The sequence below is a fragment of the Monodelphis domestica genome, chromosome 2 (assembly GCF_027887165.1).
Source record: "Monodelphis domestica isolate mMonDom1 chromosome 2, mMonDom1.pri, whole genome shotgun sequence".
Lineage (NCBI taxonomy): Eukaryota > Metazoa > Chordata > Mammalia > Didelphimorphia > Didelphidae > Monodelphis > Monodelphis domestica.
Window position 1 is genome coordinate 261,196,353 of NC_077228.1, and position 27,139 is coordinate 261,223,491.

At 46.0% G+C, this 27,139-nt stretch overlaps 1 protein-coding gene across 1 annotated transcript; it reads left to right on the forward strand.

Moving 5' to 3' along the window:
• Positions 1 to 131: 131 nt before the first annotated feature.
• On the forward strand, positions 132 to 12,374 carry TSC22D4 (TSC22 domain family member 4). The gene is made up of 5 exons (XM_056817769.1): positions 132 to 755; positions 1,320 to 2,367; positions 4,696 to 4,859; positions 10,933 to 10,981; positions 11,612 to 12,374. The coding sequence occupies exons 2-5, from the start codon at positions 1,624 to 1,626 to the stop codon at positions 11,819 to 11,821; spliced, it is 1,167 nt and encodes a 388-aa protein (XP_056673747.1). The 5' UTR covers positions 132 to 755; positions 1,320 to 1,623; the 3' UTR covers positions 11,822 to 12,374.
• The last annotated feature ends 14,765 nt before the right edge of the window (positions 12,375 to 27,139 follow it).

Here is a 27,139-nt window from a genome sequence, read left to right on the forward strand (position 1 = left end):
CCTACCAAAATAGGCAGGTGTGGGGTTAAGAGAAGCCCCACGTTTGGGGCCCCCTCTATCAGCAGCAGTAGTTCTGGACTAGAGCCAGCTGGCATTGAGCCGCTAGAGGAGGGAGGGAGGGCGGACGGACGGGTGGGAGGGCGGGTGAGAGAGTGAGAGAGAGGAAGAAGGGAAGGAGGAGGAGTAGAACAGTAGTCAGCAGGGCAGAGGAGGCAGGACTTCCTGGTGTGGGGGTTGTCAACACCCCAGATGGAGAGAGAGAGAGAGAGAGACCGACAGACAGACAGACAGACAGACATACGGACAGACAGACAGACAGAGAAGGAGAGGAGCTAGGGAAATCGAGAAATTGGGAGGAGTGTCCCAGAGAGTGAAAGAGAGGAGCGCTGGAGACAGAGACACATGCTGGCCGCCGAGAACGAGAGGAGAGAGCTCTGCTGTCAGAAGGCAGAAGATTCCAGAGAGAGTAGCCGCCGGCTTCTCTGCTCTCGGACCAGCTGTGCTTTCAGACCTACAGGCCCTTCACCACCATAAAGGCCATATTCCTCTGGGACAGAAAGCAGTGTTTATTATTTTTTGGAAAACAAAGTTGCTGTGGAGATGACTTGTGGGTCAAGGAGAGGCCTCTCCGGACTGTGTTGCCTCTGACCACTACCCACCTCCTCCCTTTCCTTGGAGCTCAGGCTGGGAGGCCCCACTCTCCTGTTCTCCGGTGGACAGTCTGTTGGGGCATCTTATGGTTCCAGGATCCCCAGGTCAGGTCTCTCAGTGTACTGGGGCGGGGGACATCCATGGGTTGTAAGGCTGTGTGTGTGCCTGATTGGGTTAGCCGGGGGTAAGGAGAGGGGTCTAAGTTTTGGCCCTCTGTAGATCCTGAAATGGGTGGTTGTGGAACTTGAGGGAAGCTCCCCTCTCCCCTACAGCCCAGGGGAGGCTGGGGAATGGAAGCCAGTGCCAGGCCAGAACAGTGAAGGGGTGAGCTCATCTCCTTTTCCCGTAGACCCAGATTCCTTGCTGCATCTCACACTTGGGACTTAGCTTGTCTCTTTCTGCATAGTGTCTAGCTGTACCAATAATGACCAGTGTAATCTGTTTTTCTGTCTTTACTTCCTCTGGCTCTTTGTCTCTACCTCATTCTGTTTCCCATTCTGTCTTTTTTTTTTCTGCTTCTTGTGGTTCCTCTATCTCTCTCTGGTGGTTTCCCTCTTTTCTCCCCCACCTCTGAACTCCACTGCTCTCCTCACAGAGGAAGCACCCAAAGTGCCTTGTTCCCCCAACACTCATCCCCTCCCCCACTGACTCATTTTTTTCCCCCCTAGTTTGCAAATTCAGCTCTGGAGTCCAGCAGCAGCAGCAGCAGCAGCAGCAAGAACAACAGCAGCACTGGCAGCAGCAGAAGGAAAGTCAGCCTATACTCCAACCCCAACACCTTCTCTCCCTATTATTCCTCAATTTCAGAGGCAGCCCCAGTTGCTTGAACTCTCCCAGCAATGTTGGACCCTGATGTTCCCAGAGGCCCTGATCCCACAGCTATATGGCCCCCTAGTGCCAGGGGAGCCTGAGTGCTGCCTGGAGAGAGGCCTCTCCTCTTTCTGCAGCCCCTGTCCCATTTCCTAAGGGACCATGAGTGGGGGTAAGAAGAAGAGCAGTTTCCAGATCACCAGTGTCACCACAGACTATGAAGGTCCTGGGGGGTCTGGGGAAGGTGACTCTCCTACAGCTCTAGTTTCCACCTTACCCACACCTCGTCTTCCCAATGGGGAACCTAGCCCAGAGCTGGGAGGCAAGGGGACCCCTCGAAATGGCTCCCCACCCCCTGGGGCCCCAGCTTCACGTTTTCGGGTAGTGAAGCTTCCCCAGGGATTAGGGGAACCATATCGCCGAGGGCGCTGGACATGTGTGGACATTTATGAGAGGGAGCTGGAAGCCCCTGGACTCAGCCGACTCCTGGAGGGAGTTCGTGGAGCCACTGGAGGGACTGGGGGTCGCTCTTTGGACTCTAGGCTAGAGTTGTCCAGTTTGGGCCTGGTGCCCCCAAATCCCCAGCCCCAGGGTCCAACCAGTTGGCTTCGCCCACCCCCAAGTTCCCCTGGCCTTCAGGCTCGATCTTTCACAGGGGGGCTAGCCCAACTGTCAGGGGGCAAGGGAAGGGCTGAAACCCCACCCCTTCCAGCTTCCCCACCCCAGCAGCAGCCCCCAGAGCCCAGTGATGGGGACAATACAGGGATACTGGTACCACATGCCTCAACTCAGCAGCCTTCCCTTCGGGTTGAGGCAGAGGGAGGAACCCCATCCATGACTCCTCCAACCACTCGAAAGAAGGATGGACCCCTGTGGCTGAAAAAAGAAGGGGAGGAAAAAGGCCAGGTAAGAAGGGAAGGTGGGAGGGGTGCACAAAATAGGAGTCTCTCTATAATTGAATTTTCCTCCCTTGTCTCACTTCCATTTTGGGCTCCATTTCTCCTCTTTATCTATTATCTATTTTGTGTCCCCCACCCCCACCCCATACTCTTTTTGACCTCAGTTTCTTTTTCTTTGTATCTCAACCCTCTCATCATTACATATGAATCTTCCATCTGTGTATCTTCTCTGGCAAGTTCTGTTCCCATCCCTTCTCTCTTGGCTCCAGTTTTTCTTTACTTTCTCCCCCTCTCCTCTTTTTCCCAACTCAGTTTCTTTCTCACTTTCATTTCTATATTGCTGTAGTTGGTTTTTTTCCCTTTATCCCTGTGTCTTTCTCTGTTTCTTCATCAGTTTTTTCCCTTTCTGAATTATATAATTTTCTCTGGGCGAAAGTTTGAAGAGTGGAGTGGGCTGGGTAAGAACACTAGGGTGGGCAGGGGAGAGTGCAAGGGATCTTAAAGAGGCCTAAAAGTATTCCTTTGGGGGGGGGTGGAAGTGGATGGCAGGGAGACACAGCTTCCTTTACTCAAACACCCTGTGATTTCCATGCCCTTCTGGCTTCTTCCTTCCCTGTGTAAAATTGGTCCACTTCTGTTCTCCCAATTCTAGGACCTAAAGGACCCTGAAACTTTTATCCCACCTTCCCCCCAGCCTCCAGATCAAGGCTTTTCTCTCATTGGAATCTCTAGAACTGGTGGGAGGGTGTTTTCAGGGGCCTGTAATATTCCAGGCACAGATTCCAGATGCTTTTCCACCCCTGCCATGGCTTTCTAAAGATTGTTATAAGGTTGGGTTTTGTGGGGGAGAAGAGGGAAGGAACGAAGGGGGGGAAAGGTCTGAAGGAGCAAGGTGAGAAAAAGTGAAATTATATTTTTTCAGTTCAGGTCCAGAGGACAGGATGTCTGGGTCCCTGGAGGACCTTGTTGAGGTCAGGGTCTAGGACACCTGAATTCTTGGTTAGGGAGCAGGGCTGGAGAGGCAGGACAACTCGAGTCCTTGGAGAAAAAGGAGGTTTGTGGGAAAATGAAGATGAGGCCTTTCCCCCCTTCCAGGCCCCTGAGCACAAACCACTGTATAAAAATAACCTGAGACTGAATGTCTGGGCCCTGCCAGGACTGGCCAGGACTGGCTTACCTCCCCCCTCCTTACAACTCTGCCACACGTACACAGGTCTTTCACTACCACCACCACTACCACCACCACCCCCTACTTTTCTTCAGTTGGTTCATTCAACTACCTGGGAGTGGAGGCTCTGTTTCTACCCTTGATCCTTTCCCTCAAGACCCTCTGTCTTTCTAGTGCCCCTAGCCTCTGGCTCTGCCCCTTAAAGCCTGGCTTGATCCCTCTACTATATTCAACCCTTGTGCCTCTTTTCCTAGGTCTTTGCCTCTGCCCATCTCCTTCCACAATTCCCCAACTCCTATTTATTAAAAAAAAAATTCTAGTTCCTTCCTTTCAGTAGATATGACTGAATCTTTCTCTCCTACCTCTCTTTCCCCATACCTTCCCAGTGGGGGGACGGAGAACATATAGAAAGAACCTAAAGACCCCCATGTCTCTGCCCTGTCCTTCTGGCAGTCCCTGGGTTCTCTGTTCTTGAGTTTTCCTAGAAGCAGGGGCCTCCTGGGGCCTCACAGAAGGAGGTTTGTTTCTTGTCTCTCCCCTTTCCACTCCCCTCCCCTATTGCAGCCACCCTCTACAGCTCCACACCCTTTCTCCACCTCTTTCCAACCTCCCAGTAACAGCAGGGGAAAAAAAGAGCAGAACACCTGGGTCTTGAGGCAGGAGCAGTAGTTTGGTGGGGACAGGAGCTGTGAGAGCAGTATCCTGTGGATTGGCAATGGAAACTTGGGGAAGGTATGGGGAAGGAAATGATGTAGGCAAGCCTCCCCATAATTATATTTCTGCCTGGATTTCTTCAGTAACTAGTTGATGATTGAGCCCATGCTTGGGAGTTTATCTTTGCTGAGGTTGAAGAGGTACAGATACAAAAGCCACTTTAAGCCACTGCTTTCTCACTCCCATCAAAACTTGGTCCAACTTAACTGAGCCCCTCAGGACATTGTGACCACAAAACAGACTCAAGGGGGTCACAGTGGCTCCATCTATTCATTACTTAGGCAATGTGGCCACAGGCCACTTGGGTCACCATGAGAATCTAGCTGGGCTGGAGGAGAAGGGAGGTAAGGTGACAGAAACAAAGGCCTAAGGATGATTTAGGAACTTGGGTTCCTTTCTCTTTTGATGTACTTTTTGGGGTATGTGTGTATATGTGTATGTTCCTGTTCCTAGCTCCCTCTCCGAGGCTCCCGCCCAGGGTCCCCAGCCCTCTCCCTCCTCCAGGATGCCAATCCCAACCGGAAATCCTCAGACCCCTTTGGGGCCTCTGTTCAGCGCTTGAGTCTGGCTCGATCTATGCTTGCCATTGGTAGCCCCCTTGATGGTGATGATGACAGGTAGGAGGGACTTCCTTTTGAACTGACTTTTTTTTTTTTAAAATAACTGGGACACATGAATGAAACTTTCTATATTTTTTTGCTGGGGGTGGGGTGGGGTATGGGGGAGGGAAGAGGGAACACAATTTCCTGTTTTGAAATGATTGAGGGTGGGAGGGTGGCTTGTATCTGAAAAGCATGAAGTAACATAAAAAGCTTACTCTCACCTTCAGTGAAGGGGGTGGGTGGGAAGATGACTTGAGTCTGAAAAACATGAACTAACAGAACAAACCCACCCTTACCTTCAGCAAGGGGGATGGGTAATAGGATGGCTTATGTCTGAAACCTACCCTGGGCCTTAGGGAAGAGGATAGCTGGTACATTCTGGTTTGGTGGAAATAGCCCATTTTTCATTCTGACCTGGAAACCTCACGTCAGAGGCCCCAGCCTAGAGGAACATGGAGCCTAGAGAGGACATGACTTGTGTTCCTCTTGCTTAACCAGGCTGCTCTAAGAGGGAAAGCCTTGATTGTGGTCTCATTGCCTGGCCCAGAGTGAATGGAGCCTGAGTGTGTTAAGACATGGTGCTCCATGCTGTGGGGGAGGAATGTTGACATGTAGATAAATGGGCAGGACTTCCTTTAGGGGAGAATGGCCTGTTTAGAGGCAGGAAGGAGGGCAAAACTTCCTGTTTCAGGGGCCAGATTTCAACATTTGAATGTCAGCAACCCCTAAAGGGAGGTAGCAAAATAAATGGAGATTATTGGGCAGGTAGATTTTTGTGTAGGGATGTATTAGGGCAAGGTAGAAAAGATAGGGAGTTGACACTTTGTTTCATGATAGGTAAATGAAGTGGGAATTCCTGTTTTTGAGCTATTTCAGGCAGTAGGATTTATTTGTTTGGAAGGGGATAAAGATTGGAACTTCCAGAGCCAGTTAGGAGAGAGGTTTTTCTAATAGGGTTCCTAGGGCGACACACCCTCCTCTTTAGGGCTCTCTTTCTTTCCAGCCTCAGGGACAGAGCCCCAAGGAAGGAAGATCTGGAGAGGATAATGGAATGGGGGAATGGGAGATAAATAAAATGAGCTTGATTTCTGGAAGGGATGGTAAGATGTGGGATGGAAAGACGAAAGGAAGGAGGGAGAAGGGGCAGAAAGGGCCTGCCAGGCCCTGAGCAGAGCAGCTGTGGTTTCAGGAATGTATGAGGTGTGAGGCCTGACACCACATGGCAAGTCACTTGCTCCTATCATGGCAACTCCTGTTGCTTCCCACCCCCTCCCTTTTGGCAGGCTCCCTGGCAGGAACGAACCTCTCTCTCACAGTTGTTCTGCTACACTCTGTTCCTTTCTGACCTTCAGTTAGTCTCTTAGCTCCTCTTTCTTCTTCTTTCCATCTATCTGTCTGTGTTTTCAGCTTCTGCAGCCAATACCTCATGGAGTTCCATTCTCTCAGCTCTTCCCCTCCCACTCCCTCCACCCTAGTCTGACTGGTTGGTTTTCCCAGTCTCAGCTTTACCCAGTTATGCTCTGGGGCCCTGGCCCTGCCTGACTTCTTTTGCCCCGCCTTCCTGGGCCAGCTGGTTTCGGTTGAGTCCCCCTGGCTCAGGAATGGGGTGTGTGGGCCTCACCCCACCTCCTTGAGCCTGAGGAGAGCTGGGGGACACGATGCCTAACAGGCGATCTGGGACCAGAAAGCCAGGGGGCTTTGGTAAGGGAATGGGGAAGGTGGGGTGAGGATTAGGTTGGAGAGAGCCTGGAGCCCTTTGTAAGGATCAGGGCTTGACATGGCTAAGGTGGGAACTGAAGGGGCTAGCTCTCTGATTGGAAAGAGGGACAGGAGCCCAGGAGGAGGGATGCCCAGGCTTGAGAGGGGATGAGGACATGGTAGTTCCTATTTTTCCCTTTCTCTCCAGGGAAGATTAAGGGACACCCTTTTTTCTAGCCCGGGCAAGGAGCCAGTTCTTTGCCCTCCCATTGCCTTGCACCACCCTGAAGGCAGCATAGATCCGGGAGAGTAGAGAAGATTGGATACCAGTTGGCTGGCAAAAGGCCCAGACCCTGGGGGCTGCTCAGAACAGAGTGGGGAGGAGCCCTTCTATCTCTCCTCTCTCTCTGCTTCTGTTTGTCCCAAATATCTGCTGTCCCTGCTCAGCCTCCCACCCTTTACTCCCCCACCCCCAGGTTCTAGATCTCTTAGACTTGCCCTTTTTTTTTTTAACCCTTACCTACCATCTTAGATTTGATATTGACTCCAAGGCAGAAGAGTGGTAAGGGCTAGGCAATTGGGGTTAAGTGATTTGCCCAGGATCACACCATTAGGAAATATCTAAGACCACAACTGAACCCAGGACCTCCTGACTCTAAGCCTGGCTCTCTACCCATTGTGCTACCTGGCTGTTCCTATACTTTTCTTTGTGTAGAAAAGCCTTTCCCAGAGTAAAACAACCTCTTTCCATCTCCTAGAGTGAAGGAGAACATGGTGTAGTGGAAAGAGGGCTGGTTCTGAAGTCAGAGGACCTGAGTTCCAATTCTGATTGTTTCTTATTAGTCTTATGATACCTCTCTAAATCCTGTCTCCTCCTTTGTAAAATGGGGATAATCATAGCATCTGTTTTCTAGGATTGTTGTAAAGATCAAAAGGTCAAATAGGCAAAGGATTTTGCGAACCTTGAAATGCTATATAAATATGAGCTGTTACCATTGTCCTATATGACCTTGCCCAAGTCACTTAATCAAGTCCCTCCTCTATAAAAATGAGGGAATTGAACTATGTATTCTCTAAGGTCCTTTCTAGCTCTGAATCTATGATCCCACAACTCAAGTATCCTGCCCAACAGGCTTGGGCTCTTTTTACTTGAGATCCCTTACCACAACTCCCTCTCCCCAAAATCCTAACTGTCCTTAATACCACCATCCCTAAGACTCTATCCTGTAGCCCTCTTCTTGGGACATAGATTTTTTTTTTGTTTAAAACCCTTAATCTTCTGTCTTGGAATTGATACTAAGTACAAGATACAAGATACAAGATAGGAGGCAGAAGAGCTAGGGAATGGGGGTTTAGTGACTTGCCCAAGGTCACACAGCTGGGAAGTGACAGAGGCCAGATTTCTACCCAGGCCCTCCCATATTTTAGACCTGGCTCTCAGTCTGCTGAACCACCTCTGCCCCAGGACATAGACTTTTAATCCTGCTTCCCAGAGTGGGTTCATGGATTATTAGTGGGGCTGCATGGGTGTGGGCACAAAACCTAATCAGTTCAATGGTTCTTGACACACTTTTTCTTGAGTATGCATCTCTTTTTGCTACAGTTCCTCCTGTCCTTCCTCACCCCCTCAGACCCTTAGATGGGAAGTCCTGGCCATTTCAGTATAAAAGAGGCATTCCTTTAGGTGATTTGCAGGCTTGCTTTATTCATATTTATAATTTGACAAAGTACTTTGAAAAACTATAAAGTTCTGCACAATTTTTTATGGCATGAATTAATTAATAATTTACTTAGAAGCCTTCTTGATGTGTCATCAAAAGCACCAGCCAGCCTACTTGTTAATTTTCCACATTGTTCTGTGGGGAGGCTGTAGCCTATGGGGTTGGGTATTTAGTAAGGGATTTATTTTGCTCCATCTCGGTGTCCTCGGGATTGTAAAGATTGGAAACCTGCTCCTGTAGTTTACCCACGTCCAGTCCTTTCCCTGTTTAGCCCTGTTCTTTCAGCCCTCCCTGTTCCCTTGGTTACACCCCACCCCCTTCTGGGCAGCACCTTCTGCACCCAGAGCCGGGATAGGAAATGGAAAATACCCAGATCTCTCCAGCTCTCTTCCCAGCCCCAGGGCTTGTCAGAGGTCACCTTGAAGCTATTCCTGGTCCCCCATGGAGATGAAACTAGTGGCCACTTGGCAGGGGAAGGGCTGAGGCAGAACAAAAAGCTATTGCTACAAGCTCCTGGGAGTCCCAGGGGGAGATATGTATTTGCGATGGGGGGAGAAGGGCAAGGCAAGACTTAGAGGTCTGGGGAGAGCTAGAGCATGGGGGAGGGAGGAGGAAAGCAAGGTGGAGTCGGCGGCTGAAGAGCGGGACACCTGTGTCGGGGAACGGAGTCTGGGGAATAGTGGCATTGGGAGGGGTCTGTGCATGGGAGAGAGGATGGGGTTCAGGGTGGGATTCCTCAATCCTAAGAAGGGGAAGCGTCTGTGGGTGGGAGAGAAGAGAGGCTTGGGGGCCGCTGTGACAAGATAAGTAGGTCCTAGAAGAGGAACCGGCAGGGTCTGAGACAGGAGGATGGGGTTCCCCAGGGGGAGAGCTCGGGAGACACTCAGACTTCCCTCCCTCGGGTAATTGGGTCCTGAAAGATCCGAGCTTCCTCACTGTTTATTGGATCTGCCAGAGGCTCATCTGACCCCTGGTGGTCACTTGTCAAATAGCAGCCCAGGACCATCTGCTCAGCAAGGGCATCCTGACCTGGCCCATATTCTCCATCTAAAAAGCAGCTTGTTCCTCTCTTGGGACCAGGTGTTCTTTACCCCATTTCAGCTTCTCTCTTGAGACTCAGGTCTCTTCATCTCCAGACTCTCTCCCCTTATGTAAAGGCTTTAGACTCTGTCTTTGTTGCCATGGAAAGCCTCTCTGCCCCCTCCATCCTCTAAGCCAGACTGAACGGTGGTCCATGGAGGGCCAAGAAGAAGGACAAGGGAAGCCTGGGATGGGGGGAAATGAGGCATCTTAACCTAAGACAGGATTCTTCCATCCCTGAGGCTTTTCCCACTTCTCTGCCACCCCCCTAATCTTAGGGATTTTACCCTCTCAGTTCGACGAGAATTAAAGCATTGAGAGAGGACAGGGACGGTTCCTTGGATGGGGACACAGGATGCCATTGGTGAGGAGAGAATCTAGGCATCTTGTCCCCAAAGTCTCCGACTGTCTTCCTGGGATCCAGGCATGCATATAGCCCCATTGCCTCTCCCAGAACCCAGGCAAGGGGTCTGGCTTTCCCTAGCTCCACCCACCTATCTCCCAGCCTCTGGGAACTGTGCCAGGGTGAGCAGGGGACACTGGTATTGTCAAGCATCTGGGAATTCCCATCCCGGCTGGGTCTGGCCCTGGGAGACAGCCCCCGCCCACTGTGGCGCTTTGGAGAAGGGAGGGGAGATCCCCGTGTCTCTAAGGAGCCAATAGCAGCTGGGTCTACCCCTGGGGGGAGGTGTATATCTTTCAGTTCATCCCGAAGGCACCCTTCTCCTCTCGGCTTGCCTGGCACCAGACAGACTTGGCTTTGCCTGGGGGGCTCTCAAGCCCCCCAGGCACTCTGCTGATATAGCCCTCTTCCTTTCACTGGGGCCTAGAGCTTTTACTTTCCCTCCAGAAGATGGCCCACCCTGGAGTCTCTGTTAAGTCTCTGGTATCATCCTATGAGACTCGGGTAGGGCGGGTAGTCCCCCGCCTTCCTCAGAGAAGGGGCTGTGTTTCCTCCCCTTGTTCCCCCCGGGGGGCATCTCCCATCCGAGGTGCCACTGGACCTCCACCCCATCGGGGTCTAGGGGGACCTGGGCATCGGCCCTCACCTCGAAGGGGGGTGGATAAAACACTTCTCTCCCTGATTCTCTACTGTCACAGGTACTTGGGAAGGGTGGGGAGAGGGAGGTTGAGATATAGAAGTAAATTCCCGGGGGGAATTGGCAATTAGCACCCTGAACTCTTGGGTCCTGGGAGGCCCAAGAAGTAAGAACTAGTGACTGGGAGACTGGGGGCTAGGGGGCTGGAGTCCTGGGCACTGGTGTGTTCAAATGTTGGGAGAGCAGTGGGACCTGGATGGAGACGACCAGAGTCTGGGTTCCTTGGTTCCAAGAGAGGGCTGGAGGTGGGGGGGGGGGGGGGAAGGGGCAGAGGATGCAGTGGTGCTGAGAAGGTTGGATACTTCATTCCTAAGTAGGAAAAAGACAAATAGGAGAACAGATACATGGGAAACAGGATGCAAATCTGGGAAATAGAACCAAGGTTGATGAAGAAAGTCAGTTGCTAAAAGGTCTCAACATTTGGATTCAGGGTGTTTCATTTCCTGACCTTACCTCCCCACCTTAACCGTCTCTGTGGTCTCTCTCTAGTGGCTCTGGAAGTATGGTTGCCATTGATAACAAGATTGAACAAGCCATGGTAAGGGCATTGATTTTATTCTGAGAAATATCATAGTTCATCTGTGCCTTATTTCCCTGTCTCCCGCTCTATTTCTTTCTTCCACCTCTGTTCCTATTCTCAATTCAGACCCCGTCCCTTCACCCTGTTCCACTGTTCCTGTTCCAGTTCCAGACTATCTTTGTGTCTATCCTTTCCTTCCTCTCCTAGCTCCCTGTACCTGTCCTTGATCTTAGGTCCCTATCATTGTTCCCATTTCCTGGACCCATAATACCTGTGTCATTGCTATCACTCCTTTTTTCTTAGATAGCTCTCCACCCTGGTCCAGGGAAAGAGAAAATCAATTCCCCCCACCCCCATACCTTACCTCCATCTATATCAAGTTTGGGGGCTAGGCAGGTACTGATTCCAGTGCTACCTAGGTCCAGATCAGTGAGATTGGGATTGATAAGGAATTATATATCTGTATCTTGGGATAGGCCGGAGAGGCAGTGAAGAACCACAGGGGGTACATTACCCACACACACACACACAAACCCCAACAACACCCACAACATAAATATTCTAAGAGTTTAGTCTGACTGTCCTTTTGTGTCTTCCTGTATCTCTGTTCTATTCCTCCCCTGTCCCATCCTCCTCCAATCCTTGTAGGACTTGGTGAAATCCCACCTCATGTTTGCTGTTCGGGAGGAGGTAGAGATCCTGAAGGAACAGATCCGAGAACTAGCAGAACGAAATGCAGCCCTGGAGCAAGAGAATGGATTGCTCCGGGCTCTGGCCAGCCCTGAACAGCTGGCCCAACTTCCGGTCTCTGGGACCCCTCACCCTGGACCCCTTGCCCCAAATGGGCCCTCCTCATGAGCCTCTCTTCCCTCACAATGTGCCTTTAAGGGCTGTCTCTGGGATGGAGACCTCAGCATCCTAGATTCCCAGGCCTTTTTGCCTTCTCTTCCTATGCAGCTTTAATGTCATGAGAGGTGGTGATATCGGGTTCAAGGTTGAGTCCAGATTTGTCTTCCCCCCCTCCCCACCTTCCACCAGACCCAAGGGGCTGGGCCAATTTCCCCCCAAAGACCTGAGGGGCTGGGCCAGAATATACCTAGGCCTGGATGGGGTAGGGTTTCAAGGTTGGGTTACAAGATGGAATCCCTACCTCTGAGAGTGGGCTCCCAGTCAGCCTTTCCCTTGCCATCCCTCTGAGTGGTAAGTGCCCCCCTCCCCCAGTTCTCCAAGTATCTGGCAGCCCCCAGATCAGGAGGACCCAGAGGGAGCTGGGTACTTCTAGGCAGAGACCACTTCCCTATCTCTCAAAGTCCCTCCATTGGATTCAGCCAAGAGAGGGGATATAGGCAGTGTCCCAAGGTTCTGGGATTCAGGTTGTTATTAAAATATTATAATAAAAAATCAGAAGAAACTTGGGTGTGGGGGCTGAATTCTCTTTTCTTGGGCCAGGGCTATAGGACTCGAGTATACATACATTCCAGGGACCTGCCTGTCCTGTCTCCCTGAGAGTCTCCTCAGTACTGATCACCATTAAAATACATACAAAGAAAAATGAGGCATGAGACAATATCAGATATGAAGAGAAATTAATATACAAAACCAGAAGATTCAAAGACAAAATCAGAGTTGGGTCCTAGGAATGGACAGAGAGGCTGTGGAGGCTTTTCCCCAGTGGAGGAGTGGCTCATGATGGGAGTAGGGGGGAAGGGAAGGAGAGAGGAGGGCAGAAAGCCCACGTGCTATGGGGGTGGTGGGAAACAATGAAGCCTTTGGCGATTATGCCATATCCACCCCCCAGCTTCCCAGCGTGTTCCCTGCCGGATTGGGGCAGCTATGGGGGTGGGGGGTGAATGGGCCCCTTGTCTTTGTGCTGGGTCCAGGCCAGGCTCCTGGGGCACACAGAGCCTGTGCCAGGCTTGGCCGAGAGCCCTAGCTTCTCTCTCCCCCTCTTCTGTCCCAATCGTGTCCAGACCCCTCACTCCCTGTTCCTACTAGTTGCCAGTCTTAACCACTGTCTTAGGACCTTCACCCTGTAGGAATTGCTCCTGACCTCTGAAACTGTTGGGAGGGGAGATATCTGTTTAAGGGGAAAGCAGGGTGCTTAGATCTCAGAGTTTTTGGAGACAGCCAAGGGTCCAGAAAGCCAAACAGGATCCTGAGGTGGGAGCAGGGATGAGTCAGGGGCTAGAGAGCAGGTGATTCATCAGAGCTCTGGGAGAGGAGTTGGGGGAAGGGGAGAGAGAACCAGCAGACCTCATTGGCCTGAGTCTAGATTTGAATCCTACTGTCATTCTCTACAGCTAGCTCCAGAACTGGGCTTGAAGACTAGGGTAGAGATGGAAAAGAGGCCAAAGAGAAAAGTAGAATAGGACATGGGTCCAGGAACTGGGAACAAAGATAAGGGCCTAGGATCAAGTGTAGGGACAAGGTATGGAGGTAAGGAAGGGGACCCCTTAGGGGTAGGATGTTTGGGTCCCAGAGGGAATCCAGGATTACAAGTAGAGAGGCCAGATACCTAGGTTCCAGGCAGGTTCTCACAATGGGCTTAGAACTCCACCATCTTGTAGGTTCTAAGGCAGCCCTCCTCCCCACCTATCCACTCTGACTCCTCTCCCTGTTGGGGGGGGAGGAAGAGAAGAAGAGGCAGTGGAAGGCTATGCTCTGAATTTTCCTATTCCCTTTCCTATTGGCGTTCCTCCTCACCTTTCTAACTCTTCTGGTCCTCCCTAGGGTGGAGGCCACTAGCAAAGTGACAGTGTCCTTGCCCCATACCAGTTACTAGCTCTGTCAACCCCCCACCCCCTCCTTCTCCTGGGTCCTGGGCTAAAGAGGGCTGGACATGTTTTTGTCCTGGCTACATGGTCTTTGGTTGAAGTTTAAGCGCCTGGTAAGTTTTGAGCATCCTTTAGTGCCTTGGGAGTCAGGATACTCTCCCTGTTCTGTGATTTCGGGGTTTCTCAGTATCCCTTGACCCCTTGACTACAAGATCTTTCTCCACCTTCCATGTTACAAGAAGAGGGAAGAGTCTTGGGGGCAAGAACAAGTGGTGTGGTAGAGTAGGGGACCCATGGAAATGGATCCGAAGAAGAAGATGTGAAGCTCCCTCTTCCCTTCCAACTTTCTCCATCTCTATTTTCCTTTGTTCTTTTGACTATTGCCATGTCTGTCTCACTTTCCCTTGTCACCCTAACCCCAAATTCTTAGTTTTTCTTCCGGACAAGATCTACCCCCCAGCTTTCTACCTCGGTGACCTCTGGCTCCAAAGAACTAATGATGGAGGTAAAGGAGGATGTGAATGATAATCAGTCAAGAACTCTGCTTTGGACACCCCAGGCAACCATATTTAGGGTAACTGGTTTCATGGAATCCTTCCTGCATTTTGGCAGGAATTTTGGAATAGGAAAGGTCAGTATCCTTATCCCTATCCCTTTGGGAGGTGGAATGTATATGTGGGTACTGTAGTGGATACTGATGGGGGAATTTCTGCATGTGGGATCTTAGGCAAGTCACTGTGCCTCACTTGCCACTGAAAGGTTATGGTTACCCACATTTTTTCCAAACCAGATTAATGAATTTTCCTCATTCTAGTTAGCAACTTCTCCACTCCCCAGGTCCAGACAGCTGGATGATACAGAGAATAGAATCCTGGGCCTGGAGTCAAGAAAAAAAAAAACGAGTTCAAATACAGCCTCAAATAGCTTACTAGCTGGGTGACTCACTGGTCACTCCATTTGCCTCAGTTTCCTCATCTGTAAAATGGGGATAATAATAGCACCTACTTCCCAGAGTTGTTGCCAGGACTAAATGAGATAATCGTTTCTTCCCCAGGCTGAGCCTCAAACTTTCTTTTCACTCTCTTCCTCCTTTCTCTCTCCTGCACAGACTCCCCATTCTTCTTCACTGGGGCTTTCCCATTCACACTATGTGGATACAAAAGAAGCAGAGATGCTGAGGGACCTGTACGTGGTGCTATGGACAATGAGAGAGCGGATCCGAGAGCTAGTTCGGCGGCAGGAGAAAAGGAGGCGGCGGCATTCCAAAACCCCTACCTGTACCTCAACTCCTCGAGAATCAAAACAGGATGCCCGAAGTCCCCTCTAGGGGACCCCAGACCCACACGCGGTCCCTCTCTTTCTCCCCTTGTGCAGACCCCCATCTCTGGCGAAGGGGGAGCTTAACAGGCCCCTGGGTGGGGGATCAGGACAGCAGGCCGGGGTTGGGGTGTGGGCAAAGAGTTCTTTGATCTCTTTCCCTCAGGTGAGGAGGTCCAGGACCGGGTCTGGAGTCCTGCCAGACCCGTTGGGATGAGGGATGGGTAGTGCTTCACGATGTTTATTCAAATTAAGTAGTGTCCTGAATTAAAAGAGAGATTTGTTTCTGAAGTCCTAAACAATGCCGTGTGCAAGGGGGTGGGGCAGTAATCGGGAGGAGCCTTAGAGTTGCAACATCATGGGTGAGGGGGGGTCAAGATGTGGGCCAAGGTGAGGGCCCAGGCGAGGGCTTTGAGGCCTGTCAGAAAGCAATATTTAGGTTGCACACTGCCTTAAAGCTGCGGCTCTCCTCCCTAAAGGAGGGGGTTGAAGTGGAAGTGGCGATGCCCACGTCGTCCTTAGGGTGAGGCGGAAGGGGTAAGTAATTCACCAAAAAAGAGAGGAATCATTTTATGGTAGAGAGTTTTCTCTACCTCAGCCTCACCCCCTTATGCTAATTTAAGATTATCCCAAATCCTACTCCCGCGTTTAAAGCGGAGATTGCAGGAAACTACAACTCCCAGCAGCCCTAGCACCACCCGGATGTTTCGGGTGGAAGCACAAGTGTGGTACCCTTTCTTTTCTCCAACCTCCCTCTCCTCCTAACTTCTTTATTCTTTTTAGTAATCTTCTGCTTGACTAGGGACGGGGTTCTTCAGTAGTTGGGGGCTCTAGCCCCCACTTCACACACCGCTGCCACTGCCACTGCGTGTGTGCGAAGTGTGTGTGTGGGGGGGGGGAGGGGAATGCAATAAGCCCAGGTGGAATGAGGAACTGGGAAATTGGGAATCTGTGCGTGAGGGAGAGAGGAAGATGGCACCCAGGACTGTGGGACCTGGAACGGGAATGGCACCAGAACAGAAAGGAAGAGAGGGAATTAGATTTTTTTTTTTTTGGAAGGGAGGTGGCTTCGGAGTCTATTACAAAGGCGGAGGTGTCTATGTGTGTGGAAATTGATGATCTAGAGAAATTGTAGAAATTCAGTAACCCCACTGAGAAAGAAACCTGGCATTAAAATCAGGGGACCTAAATAAATTCATAAACTGGATAATGTCACCTCCTCTTCCCCCCACCCCCACAAAAAAGTAACTCACCACATCATCAGTCATAGGGATATTGTAGCAAGGAGGAGCACGGAGATTAGGGCTGTTTATTCATATATTGGTAGAATATGGTTGATTGATGATGATTCTGGTGGAAGAGGTAGAGAAATAAGGTGACACAATGAATAGAGTAGGAAGACTCATCTTTGTGAGTTCAAGTCGGGGCTCAGCCCCTTAATGACTATGACTCTGGACAAGTCATTTAACCTCAGTTTTCTCATCTGTAAAATGAGCTAGAGAAGGAAATGGCAAACTACTCCAGTAACTTCCAAGAAAATCCCAAATGAGGTCACCAAAGAGTCAGACACAATTCAAGCAACTGAACAAAAGAGGCGAAAAAAGAAGTGGAGCTTTGCTGAGATCTACTCCAAGATTACTTGGAAAGGAACCTTAAATATAGACCCTAGGAGAATGAAGATCTGACAGGCACTCTGAAAACAGGTCAGTTGCTGTCTCCAATTTGACCAGAGGGTAAGAGCTCAGACTTATTCAGAAACACAGAATTTGAAAGTAAGAAGGAACCTGAGAAGTCTAGTTCAACTCATATACAAAAGGAACTCCTCCCTCACCATAACACCCTCAACAAATGGTCATCCAGTCTTTTCTTGAAGACCTCAAAGGAGGTGGTACCCACCACCTCCAGAGGCAGCCTATTCACTTTTGGACAGCTCTGATGGCTAGAAAGTCTCCCTCCTCTTCCTCCCTCCCTTAGCCCCCATGTCTAATCAAAATGTTCCTCTTTGGCCACTTTCACACATTACCTCTGGTTCTGGTCTCTGGGGCCAAACTGAATAAGTCTAATCCTTCCTCTACCTTGAGGACCACCTGACAGACCTTCAGATATTTGAATACTAATCATGCTCCTGTTCACCCTGCCACCTTCAACTAAGACTTTTCTTCTCCAGGGCAAATACTCCTTGTTCCTCCAACCAGTCTTCAGAGGACGTGGTCACAAGATCCTCTTCTGGACACTCTCCAGTTTATCAATGCCTTTATATTATGAACCTCAGAAATGAACACAAGACTCCAGATGAGGTCTGACAAGAGCATTGCAGTGGGACTCTCACATCTCTATTCCTGGAAGTTAGGTCTCTCAATTCAGCTCACAATTGCACATGACTGATTCATATTGAGCTTGTAGACTCCTAAATCCCATAGATCTTTTCCAAAACAGCTGCTAACCATAGCTATCTACTATCTTGTAATTTATGAAGTTGATTTTTGTATATTCAAGTGCAAGTCTCTAAAATGATCCTTATTAAAATTAATCTAATTACTAATTCATCTAATTACTGCTCTAGCCTTTTCTTTTTTTTTTTTAAACCCTTACCTTCCATCTTAGAACCAATACTAAGTATTGGTTCCAAGGCAGAAGAGTGGTATGGGCAAGGCAGTGGGGGTTAAGTGACTTGTCCAGGGTCACACAGCTAGATAGTATATGAGGTCACATTAAAACCCAGGACCTCCCCTCTCTGGGCCTAGCTCTCTATCCATGGAGCCACCTTGCTCTAGCCTTTCAAGAGTCTTGTTTGGAGGCTAACCCTGGTATCTAGTGTATTTTCACTGTAATAATTATAATAACTAGCACATAGTACTTATTATTGACCTACCTAATTATTTTCAGTTTTGTTTTGTCCTCAAACCTGATGAGCATACAATCTATGCCTATATCCAGGTCACTGATAAAACTACAGACCAGCCCAGGGCCAAACAATAGATTCCTGGGATGCTCCAGTGGAGACTTCCTGCTATGTTGACATTAACTATAGTTCTTAAAATTTGACAATTCTGAATGCACCTGACTGTATTATCATGTAATCTTGACTGTATTATCATGTAATCTATATCCCTCTATCTTCTCCACAAGAATATAATGAGATACTTTATCAAAAGCTTGACTCTACTCTAGGCAAACTATGCCCATAGCATTCCTTTCATGTACTGGTTTAATAATTCTGTCCAAAAAGAAAATGTGGTTTCCTAGCCTAAAATGCTTGATGAAGCTATGGCTTTTCTAGCTATATTTTTGTCAGTCATCTAATGACTCGTCTAGATTTTTCCCAAGAATAGCAAGTTCACTGGCCTAAAGTTTGCAGATCTTTTTTTCCTTTAAAAAATAACAGAGGCAGCTGGGAGGCTCAGTTGATTGAGAGCCAGGCCTAGAGATGGGAGGTCCTAGGTTCAAATCTGGCCTCAGACACACTACCTGTGTGACCCTGGGCAAGTCACTTGACCCCCATTGCCTCACCCTTACCATTCTTCTGCCTTAGAACCAATACACAGTATTGATTCCAAGACGGAAGGTTAGGGTTTAAAAAAATTTTTTTTAATTAAAAAATAAAAAACAGCAACAACAACAAAAACGGAAGAATGCTATCCACATTGAGAGAAAGAATTCTATGGGAGTAGAAATGCATAAGAGAAACATGATTTATCACTTGTTGTGTGGGTATAGGATTTGAGGTTTTGGTATTAAAAGATTATTCTATTACAAAAATGAATAATATGGAAATAGGTATTGAGTGATAATACATGTATAACCCAGTGGAATTGCTTGTGAGCTCCAGGAGGGGGTAGGGGAAAGGAGAGGGATCATGTAACCTTGGAAAAATACTTTAAAATAAATACAGTTTTAAAACTAATAAATATAAATAAATAAATAAATAATCAGAACATTTGCCTGTCTCCATTCTTGTGGTATTTCTCTCATTCTCTGTGGTCTTTCAGATCCTACTGACCTTAGCAACATATTCTAGCTCTTTAAGGACACAAGGATATACTTCATCTGGGCTAGGTGAACTTGAATTCCTCAAGGGTAATTAATATCTCTACATATCTTGAGCATCCACTCCCTGCTAGTCATTTTTGTTCTGTCACTTCCAGTGCAAAGGTCATTCTATTTTGTATAGAGAGCAAATGAAACAAGAATTGAGCAGGTCTCCCTTTCAGTTATTCTATCTACCCCAGGCAAATGCCCTATTCCTTCTTTGATCCTCCCTTTTCTCCAGTTATGGCTAAAAACAAGCAAAATTCATAAATCACTCCTTTTGCTTGTTCTTCACTGCCCTGCTCCAGGGCTGTCTTTTTTTTGCATTTGTATCCAATAGATTGGTTATTGATGTGGTCAATTATGTTGACAGTTTTCCTAATATTTAATTAGCCCTGCATTACCGGTATAAATCCTTCCTGGTTATAGTGAATAATTCTTATGATATATTGCTGTCATTTCCTTGGTAGTATTTTATTTAAAAATTTTGCTACTGTATTCATTAATGAAATTGGCCTATAATTTTCTTTCTGTTTTTCTCTTCCTGGCTTAGATATCAGCACCATATTTGTGTCATAAAAAGAATTTGGTGGGATTCCTTCTTTGCCCATTTTCCCATATAGTTTATATATTATTGGGATTAATTGCTCCTTATTTTTTTTTAAATTTTAGTCAATTTAGAACATTCCTTGGTTACAAGAATCACATTCTTTCCCTGCCTTCCCTCCCACCACCCTTCCCATAGCTGATGTGCAATTCCACTGAGTCGTTAATCAGAACCTATTTCCATGTTGTTGGTATTTGCATTAGGATGTTCATTTAGAGTCTACATCCCCAACCATATCTCCTCAACCTATGTAATCAAGCAGTTGTTTTTTTCCATGTTTATATTCCCACAGTTTTTCCTCTGAATGTGGATAATGTTTTTCTTGTAGATCCCTCCAAGTTGTTCAGGATCACTGCATTGCCACTAATGGAAAAGTCCATGACATTCAATTGTACCACAGTGTATCAGTCTCTGTGTTGTGAGATTTAAAATGGTTGAGGTCTTAAACTGTAGTGATTAAAATAATGGAAGATATAAATTGTGATAGATATAAGAAAGGGTGAGTAAATTTGACCTCAGAAATATGTTTCACTACAGTGTCTTGGGTTTTAAAATCAAATATAAGGTGGTCGCCAGGGAAATATTCCCAATTATTCAAATACCCAAGTCAATTTGGGTTTTATAGAGATTTTTAATTAACAATACAATGAGTAATCAAAGAGAGAGAGAGAGCAAGAAAAGGAATAAGTATGAAGGGCCTCAAGCCAATATGGCCTAGACCTGAGTCTTAAAAGAGAAATCAGTCAGTTTTTTAACACTCACCACAAAGTCTGACTAAACAAGGATACTAGTGACACCAGGCCAGTGTCCTTCCTCAAAGAGTCTTCCAGCCAGAGATTGTTTCAAAGGGCCTCTCTCAAGAGCCTCCAGAGCTCCTACCCCAGAGGGACAGAGCCCCTCAGGGGAGCTCCTCAAGGAGCTCTCCTTCAGAATGAGAGTCAGAAATCGAGATCCCTGAATGAGATCCAAGCTCTTATTTTTAAGGGCAAAATTCTCCTCTGTCACCTCCCCTAAGTCCCTACATCTACCAGTCACTGTAGATGTTTCCAAAGGACCGCCCATTTTGAATTCACAGCTGAGCAGTTTACATCTCTTTAGTAAGTCAGAAAAAAATGCTGCTGTGTCGACAAATTTCATTAAAAAAAAACCTCTGAATAAGTTATCACCCTTTTAGGTTTAAGTAGTTTACAAGTTGCCCCACTTATATGGGTACCTAGCATCCCATTGTATCAATTTTAAAAACAGGCATGACTCAAAGAACTTCCTGTCCTTTCCATAAGCATGGGTCAAAGCACTTTCATTGTTCTCAAGGAGCTCTCTGTCCTAAAGCAGTCCTAAGTAGGGTGGAGTAGGGATATTCCCACGGCAAGGAGCCCTCACATTCAAGTAGAATTCTCACTATCTGCTAGGGAATTTTTTTAAGTAGAAGATTCCCCAATGGGGAAATTTCCAACATTCATAAGTCTGAGAAATTTTAAGGTTTACAGTGTACAATGTTCTCCTGGTTCTGCTCCTTTCACTCTGCATCAATTCCTGGAGGTCTTTCCAGTTCACATGGAATTCCTCCAGTTTATTATTACTTTAAGCACAATAGTATTCCATCACCAACATATACCACAATTTGTCTAGCCATTCCCCAATTGGAAGACATCCCCTCCTTTTCCAATTTTTTGCCACCACAAAGAGCACAGCTATGAATATTATTCTTGTACATGTATCTTTCCTTATTATCTCTTTAAGGTAAAAACCCAGCAGTGTTATGGCTGGATCAAAGGGCAGTCTTTTAGCGCCCTTTGGGCATAGTTCCAAATTGCCTTCCAGAATGGTTGTATCAGTTCACAACTCCATCAGCAATGAATTAATGTCCCTACTTTGTCACATCCCCTCCAGCATTCATTACTTTCCTTTGCTGTCATTTTATTGCTCTTTAAATGTTTGATAGAATTCCTTTATGTCCCGGGGCACTTTTTCTTAGGGAATTCATTGATGATTTTTTCAATTTCTTTTTCTGGGATGGGATTATTTATGTATTCTATTTCCTTTTTTATTAATGTGAACAATTTATATTTTTGTAAATATCCATTTCACTTACATTATCAATTTTATGGACATGTAATTGGACCAAATAGCTCCTAATGATTGCATTAATTTCTCCATTGGTGGTGAATTTACCCTTTTCATTTTTTAATATTGGTTATTTGATTTTCTTTCCTTTTTTAATTCACATTTTTGTTTAAATTTTTTGTTCTCTTTTCCCAATTATATGTAATAACAAATTTCAACATAATTTTCCAAAATTATAAGATCCAAATTGTCTCCCCCCTCCCTTCCCTCCTTGGCGATGGTAAGCAATTTGATCTGGATTATATATGTATTATCATGTAAAACACACTTCCATATTGGTCATTTTTGTAAGAGAATACTGAATACTCATATAAAACCAAGGCACTCCCCCCCAAAAAAAAGAACAACGAAAATGGGTAGGAAGTATTTGGAGTTAGAGGAAGGTCATGCAAGTCTCACCATGGGAACCTCAAGACTCATTGACTAGGCAGGGACAGCTAGGTAGTTTGGTGGATAGAGAGTGAGGCCTGGTGTTGGGAGGGTTCAAATGTAGCCTCAAATACTCCCTAGCTGTGTGACCCTGGGCCAATAACTTTATCCCAATTATCTAGCACTTATTTCCCTTCTGTCTTGGAACATCTATTTAATAAAGAGAGAAGATAAGAGTTAAAAAAAGGGGGGAGCAGGGCTCATTGGCTGACAAGTCCACTTGATACTCTAGAGAAGCATACAATAGAGAAGAAGCAGGAAGAGACCTCTGAAGCACAGTTCCCCTAGGGACACCAGTCATAGCAGCTAACCATTGGGATCAGACCCCAAGGTGAAGTGGAAAAGGAAAGTGAAAAAATAAGAAGAGAGATGATGCCCCCTACCTTCACTAGCCCATTTACCATACCTATCAATTTCCCGGGAAAGGAAATGAACAACAGTCTTTCTCCCCAACTACAGGAAGACACTTTGACTCAACAGCCTCATCTCCTGCCCTATAAAGGAACAGAAATTTCCAGGTGTCTGAAAAATAAAACCATGACGATTTAGTATATACTTAGACCAATCACGTGGAATTGATAAAGTGTGTCAGTATAATCATGAATCTAAAGAGTACAAGATATCAGAGCTGGAAAAGGCCTCAAAAATCTTAGTAGTCCAAGCCCCTCTCTCTACATTATCTCATGTGAATGTTATAATCAGCAAGAATTTACAGAGTTCTTCAATGATCAACTGCAAAAGACTTAGTTGCTTTCAGCAATTCAATGATCTGGTACAATTCTGAAGGACTCATGACAAAGAATGTTAACCATCTAGAAAGAAAGAACCATTGGAGACAATGCAAATCAAAGCATACATTAGTTTATTTATGGTTTTATTTTGGGGCTTAGGTTTTGTATGATGTGCTCTTATAACAATGAAATATGGAAGTATGTATGGTTTGCATGATAATACATGTTTAACTCAGATCAAATTGCTTACCATCTCTGAGTAGGGGGAGGGAACAGAAGGAGGGAGATAATTTGGATCTTATAATTTTGGAAAATATATGTTGAAATTGTTATTACATGTAATTTGGGAAATAAAATATCTTGAATTTTTAAACAACAGTCTTTCCCTCCAACTTTTAAAAATTAAAAATTTAAGTTAAAAAATTTTAATTTTAAATAAAAAATTTACAGCATACTTGTTATATGTAAATCATGGTATAGTATATTTGAAAGTTTTGGATGGGATGCTTTCAACCCATAGCTACTCTGCTCCCATAGTCATCCTCCTGCTTTTTTTTCTTCTTCCTTTTCCTCTTACTAAGACACTATGGCTACCATCTTGTTTCTCCTCAGTATAGGTGAATTTCGGGGCCTTCCCCTTCATGTTTGTTGTTGTTGCATCCTCATCGTCCTTGAACTACACCCCTATTCCAGTTTCAGGCTTCTGGAATTTAAATGTTCTCATCAGAAACAAAAACCATAATTTTGAGGCAGGATGCCTAGGTCCCTAGGAAGCAGAGCTGGGTTTGGGAAGATAACCAGGATGCCTAGATTTCTGGAGGGAACCTGGAGAGATAAGGAAGAATAGGGAGAGCATCAGGATGTCAATATCAGCTCAGTATTTTATGGCCTACTGTCCCCTCTAAGACCAACTGTGTCACCCTCCCCTTCTGGGAAGGGAGAAACTAGAGATCCTCAGAGTCTGGTGGTGAGAAAGGTCATGGAGATTTAATTTAGCATCCCCTCCACTCATAGTTTTGCCCTAGAGATTCTTCTCATTCAAAGCTCATCAAAGGCAAAGGATACTCCCATAACTAGGCTAACAGATTCCCTCCTTTATCCTGAGTCCCAAGGCATCTTCCAATAGTTGGACTCTCTCCTTCCCTTAGGGATGAAAAGATGACCTCCCTTCTTACATATACCTTTAAGGCCAAATGACAAGCCCCTATTTTTGTTTTAAACCCTTACCTCCTGTCTTAGAATCAATATTGAATATCAGTTCCAGGGCAAAAAATCAGAATGGGCTAGGCAATTGGTGTTAAGTGACTTACCCAGGGTCACACATCTAGGAAGTGTCAAAAATTTCCAAATTTGAACCCAGGACCTCCCATCTTCAGGCCTGACTCTCTTTCTCATTGAGCTACCTAGCCATGGCAAGCCCCTATTGACCCCAATCAGGTGCTGTTTCAGATAGAGAGTTGGACTGGAAAGCCAGGAAGACCTAAATTCAAGTCCCATTGCTGACACATCCTAGCTGAATAATTCTGGACAATACACAAGCAACTCTTTAAGATGATGAGTTGCAGGAAAAATGATCATCTGCATTGGTATAGGAAATGTGACATGGAAATCACTTTAAAAGACAGATATATATGGAGAAACAGTCTCAGGGGCCTCCACCTCCAGCTTCCTTCAGAGCAAGCTTCTCAAAGCACCACCTCTCAGACCAAAAATCTCTCCAACCAACCCCCCCAGTCCTCAGACCCTGCTATCTTTAAGGAAACCAGCCAAGTTCCCTTCCCTCAGTTCTCACATCTACCAATCACTGTCCATGTCTTCCCTGTGTCAATGGTGGCTCTAGCTTAACCCAGGACCGCCCAGAGGTCTGTGGCTTTGCATATGTCTGTTGAAGGTCATATTCTCAAATAATTAAATCTTGATCCTTTTGCTGCAGCCCTTCCTAAATCCTGTTACCCTGAGTAGGGTGGAGATTGGAAGTTCCAAGACCTGGTTCTGTCATTCCAAGTATCTCTATTGTATCAATTCTAAAATCAATCATGACTCAAAGAAATTCCTGTTCTGTGCTTAAGCATAGGTCAAAGCCCTTTCCATTGTTCAGCAAAAGGTTTCTGTCCTAAAGTAATCTTAAGTAGGGAGGAGAAAGACCCTCCCATGCCAAGGGGGGTTCACATTCCAACAGACTATCAGTAGGAAATTTTTCAAGTATGAAATTTCCCAATGGTGAAATTTCCAACATTTATAAGTCTAAGAAATTTTAAGGTTTACAGAAACATCTTCCTGGAGGCGTTCTCTTTATCAATGAAATTACAGGGTGAATTTATATCCCTATCCTTACTTAAATAAAAAGTGATTATGGGGCACATAGGAAATGATAGGAAAGGGACAAATCAAACAATATGCCTGAGTCTTCAACTCAATTCCAAGGGCTGTTTCAAGCCTGCAGAGTACAAAGTGAGACACAGCTAATGGAAAGAGAATGACAAGCAGAGTGACAGGAGTGGGGAGAGGAAGGGAAATGTATCTCCCATCCTGGCTTATTTTTATTAATTAACTTCTACAGGCATTTAATCATCTTTTCCACCCAGTGATCCTCCCTACCTCACTCTCACTGACTTTAAAAAAAAAAAGAGAGAAAAGAAAACCTTCTTTACACAAATGCATCTTCTAGCAAAACAAATTCTCATGCTGATGATGTCCAAAACTGCATCTGCATTCTGCATTTTAAGTCCATTACCTTTCATATAACTAGAGCAATATATTTTCACCTTCAACCCATTGGACATATGAGTTGTCATTGTATTGTTTGGAGCTCTAAAATTTTTCAAAATTATTTTTCTCTACAACATTGTTGTTGTATAAATTCTTCTCCTAGGTAAGGCCATTTCAGTTCCTAGAGATCTTTCCAATTTCTTCTGAAATTGCCCTTTCATAATTTCTTAAGGCACAGCATATTACATTAATGCATTACCATTTGTTTTATTTCCCAATCAGTGAATACCTTAGATTCCAATTTTAGACTTCAGAAAAGAACTGTATTAAGTATTTTTATACATATGGATCTAAATATGTGCACAAGTTAGTGTTGTCATCAAACTAAAATAAAAACAGATGTTTGTTCCAGAATTTTGACTTGGAAGGTATACTGTGTTTTGACTCCAAGACTGAAGAGTGGTAAGGGCTAGGCAATGCGGGTCAAATGACTTGCCCAGGGTCACAAAGCTGGGAAGTGCCTGAGGCCATATTTGAACCCAGGATCTCCCATCTCTAGGCCTAGCTCTCCACCACTGAGATACCCAGCTGCCTCTCTATGTCTAATTTTTACCAGACTTGCTTTCTAATTTTCCTAGCAGTGTGTGTCAGTCATTCTCTTAGTAACTGAGTCTTTGGATTTAACAAACACTAGCTACTATATTTGTTTGCTTCTGTATGTTGTATGCCTAACCTGTTCCACTGATCTCTCTCTTCTCTCTCTCTCTCTTTAATCATTGCCTTCCATCTTAGAATCTGTATAATTGATTCCAAGGTAGAAGAGTAGTAAGGACTAGACAAGGGGGTTTAAGAGACTTGCTCAGGGACATAAAACTATGAAGTGTCTGAGGTGAGATTTGAACCCAGGACCTCCCAGGTCTAAGACTGGCTCTTTATTCACTACCAAAATATTTTTAATGATTCCAGTTTTGAGATTTTGTATTTCTAGGCCCCTTTCCTTCCTAACTTTTTCATTATTACCCACAAGATTCTTAACCTTTGGTACCTCCATATGGATTATGTTGTTTATTTTTTCCCTACCTCTGAAGTAATTCTTTGGTAATTTGATTGTTATGGCACTAAATAAGCAGATTTATTTATTTATTTTCAAAACCCTTACTTTCTACCTTAGCACCAGCTCTAAGGCAGAAGAGCAGCAAGGGGTTAATAAATGACTTGTCTAGGATCACTTAGGTAGGGAGTGTCTGAGATCAGATTTGAATGCAGGACTTCCCTACTTCAAATTTGGCTCTCTATCTACTCTGCAACCTAGATGCCCCTTAAGTAAACTAATTTAGGAAGTATTATCATTTCTATGATATTAGCTCAGCCTACCAATAAGTATTTAATATTTCTCAAATTATTTAAGTTTATATTTATTCTACAAAGAGTGTTTCACATAGTTTCTGGATGTATT

What these genes read in the sequence shown, in the direction of transcription:
- TSC22D4 (XM_056817769.1), top strand. Translation starts at nt 1,624, where the DNA reads ATGAGTGGGGGTAAGAAGAAGAGCAGTTTCCAGATCACCAGTGTCACC. An exon ending in AAGGGGAGGAAAAAGGCCAG is followed by an intron (nt 2,368 to 4,695) that starts GTAAGAAGGGAA and finishes TCCTGTTCCTAG; the next exon opens with CTCCCTCTCCGAGGCTCCCG. An exon ending in ACAAGATTGAACAAGCCATG is followed by an intron (nt 10,982 to 11,611) that starts GTAAGGGCATTG and finishes CAATCCTTGTAG; the next exon opens with GACTTGGTGAAATCCCACCT.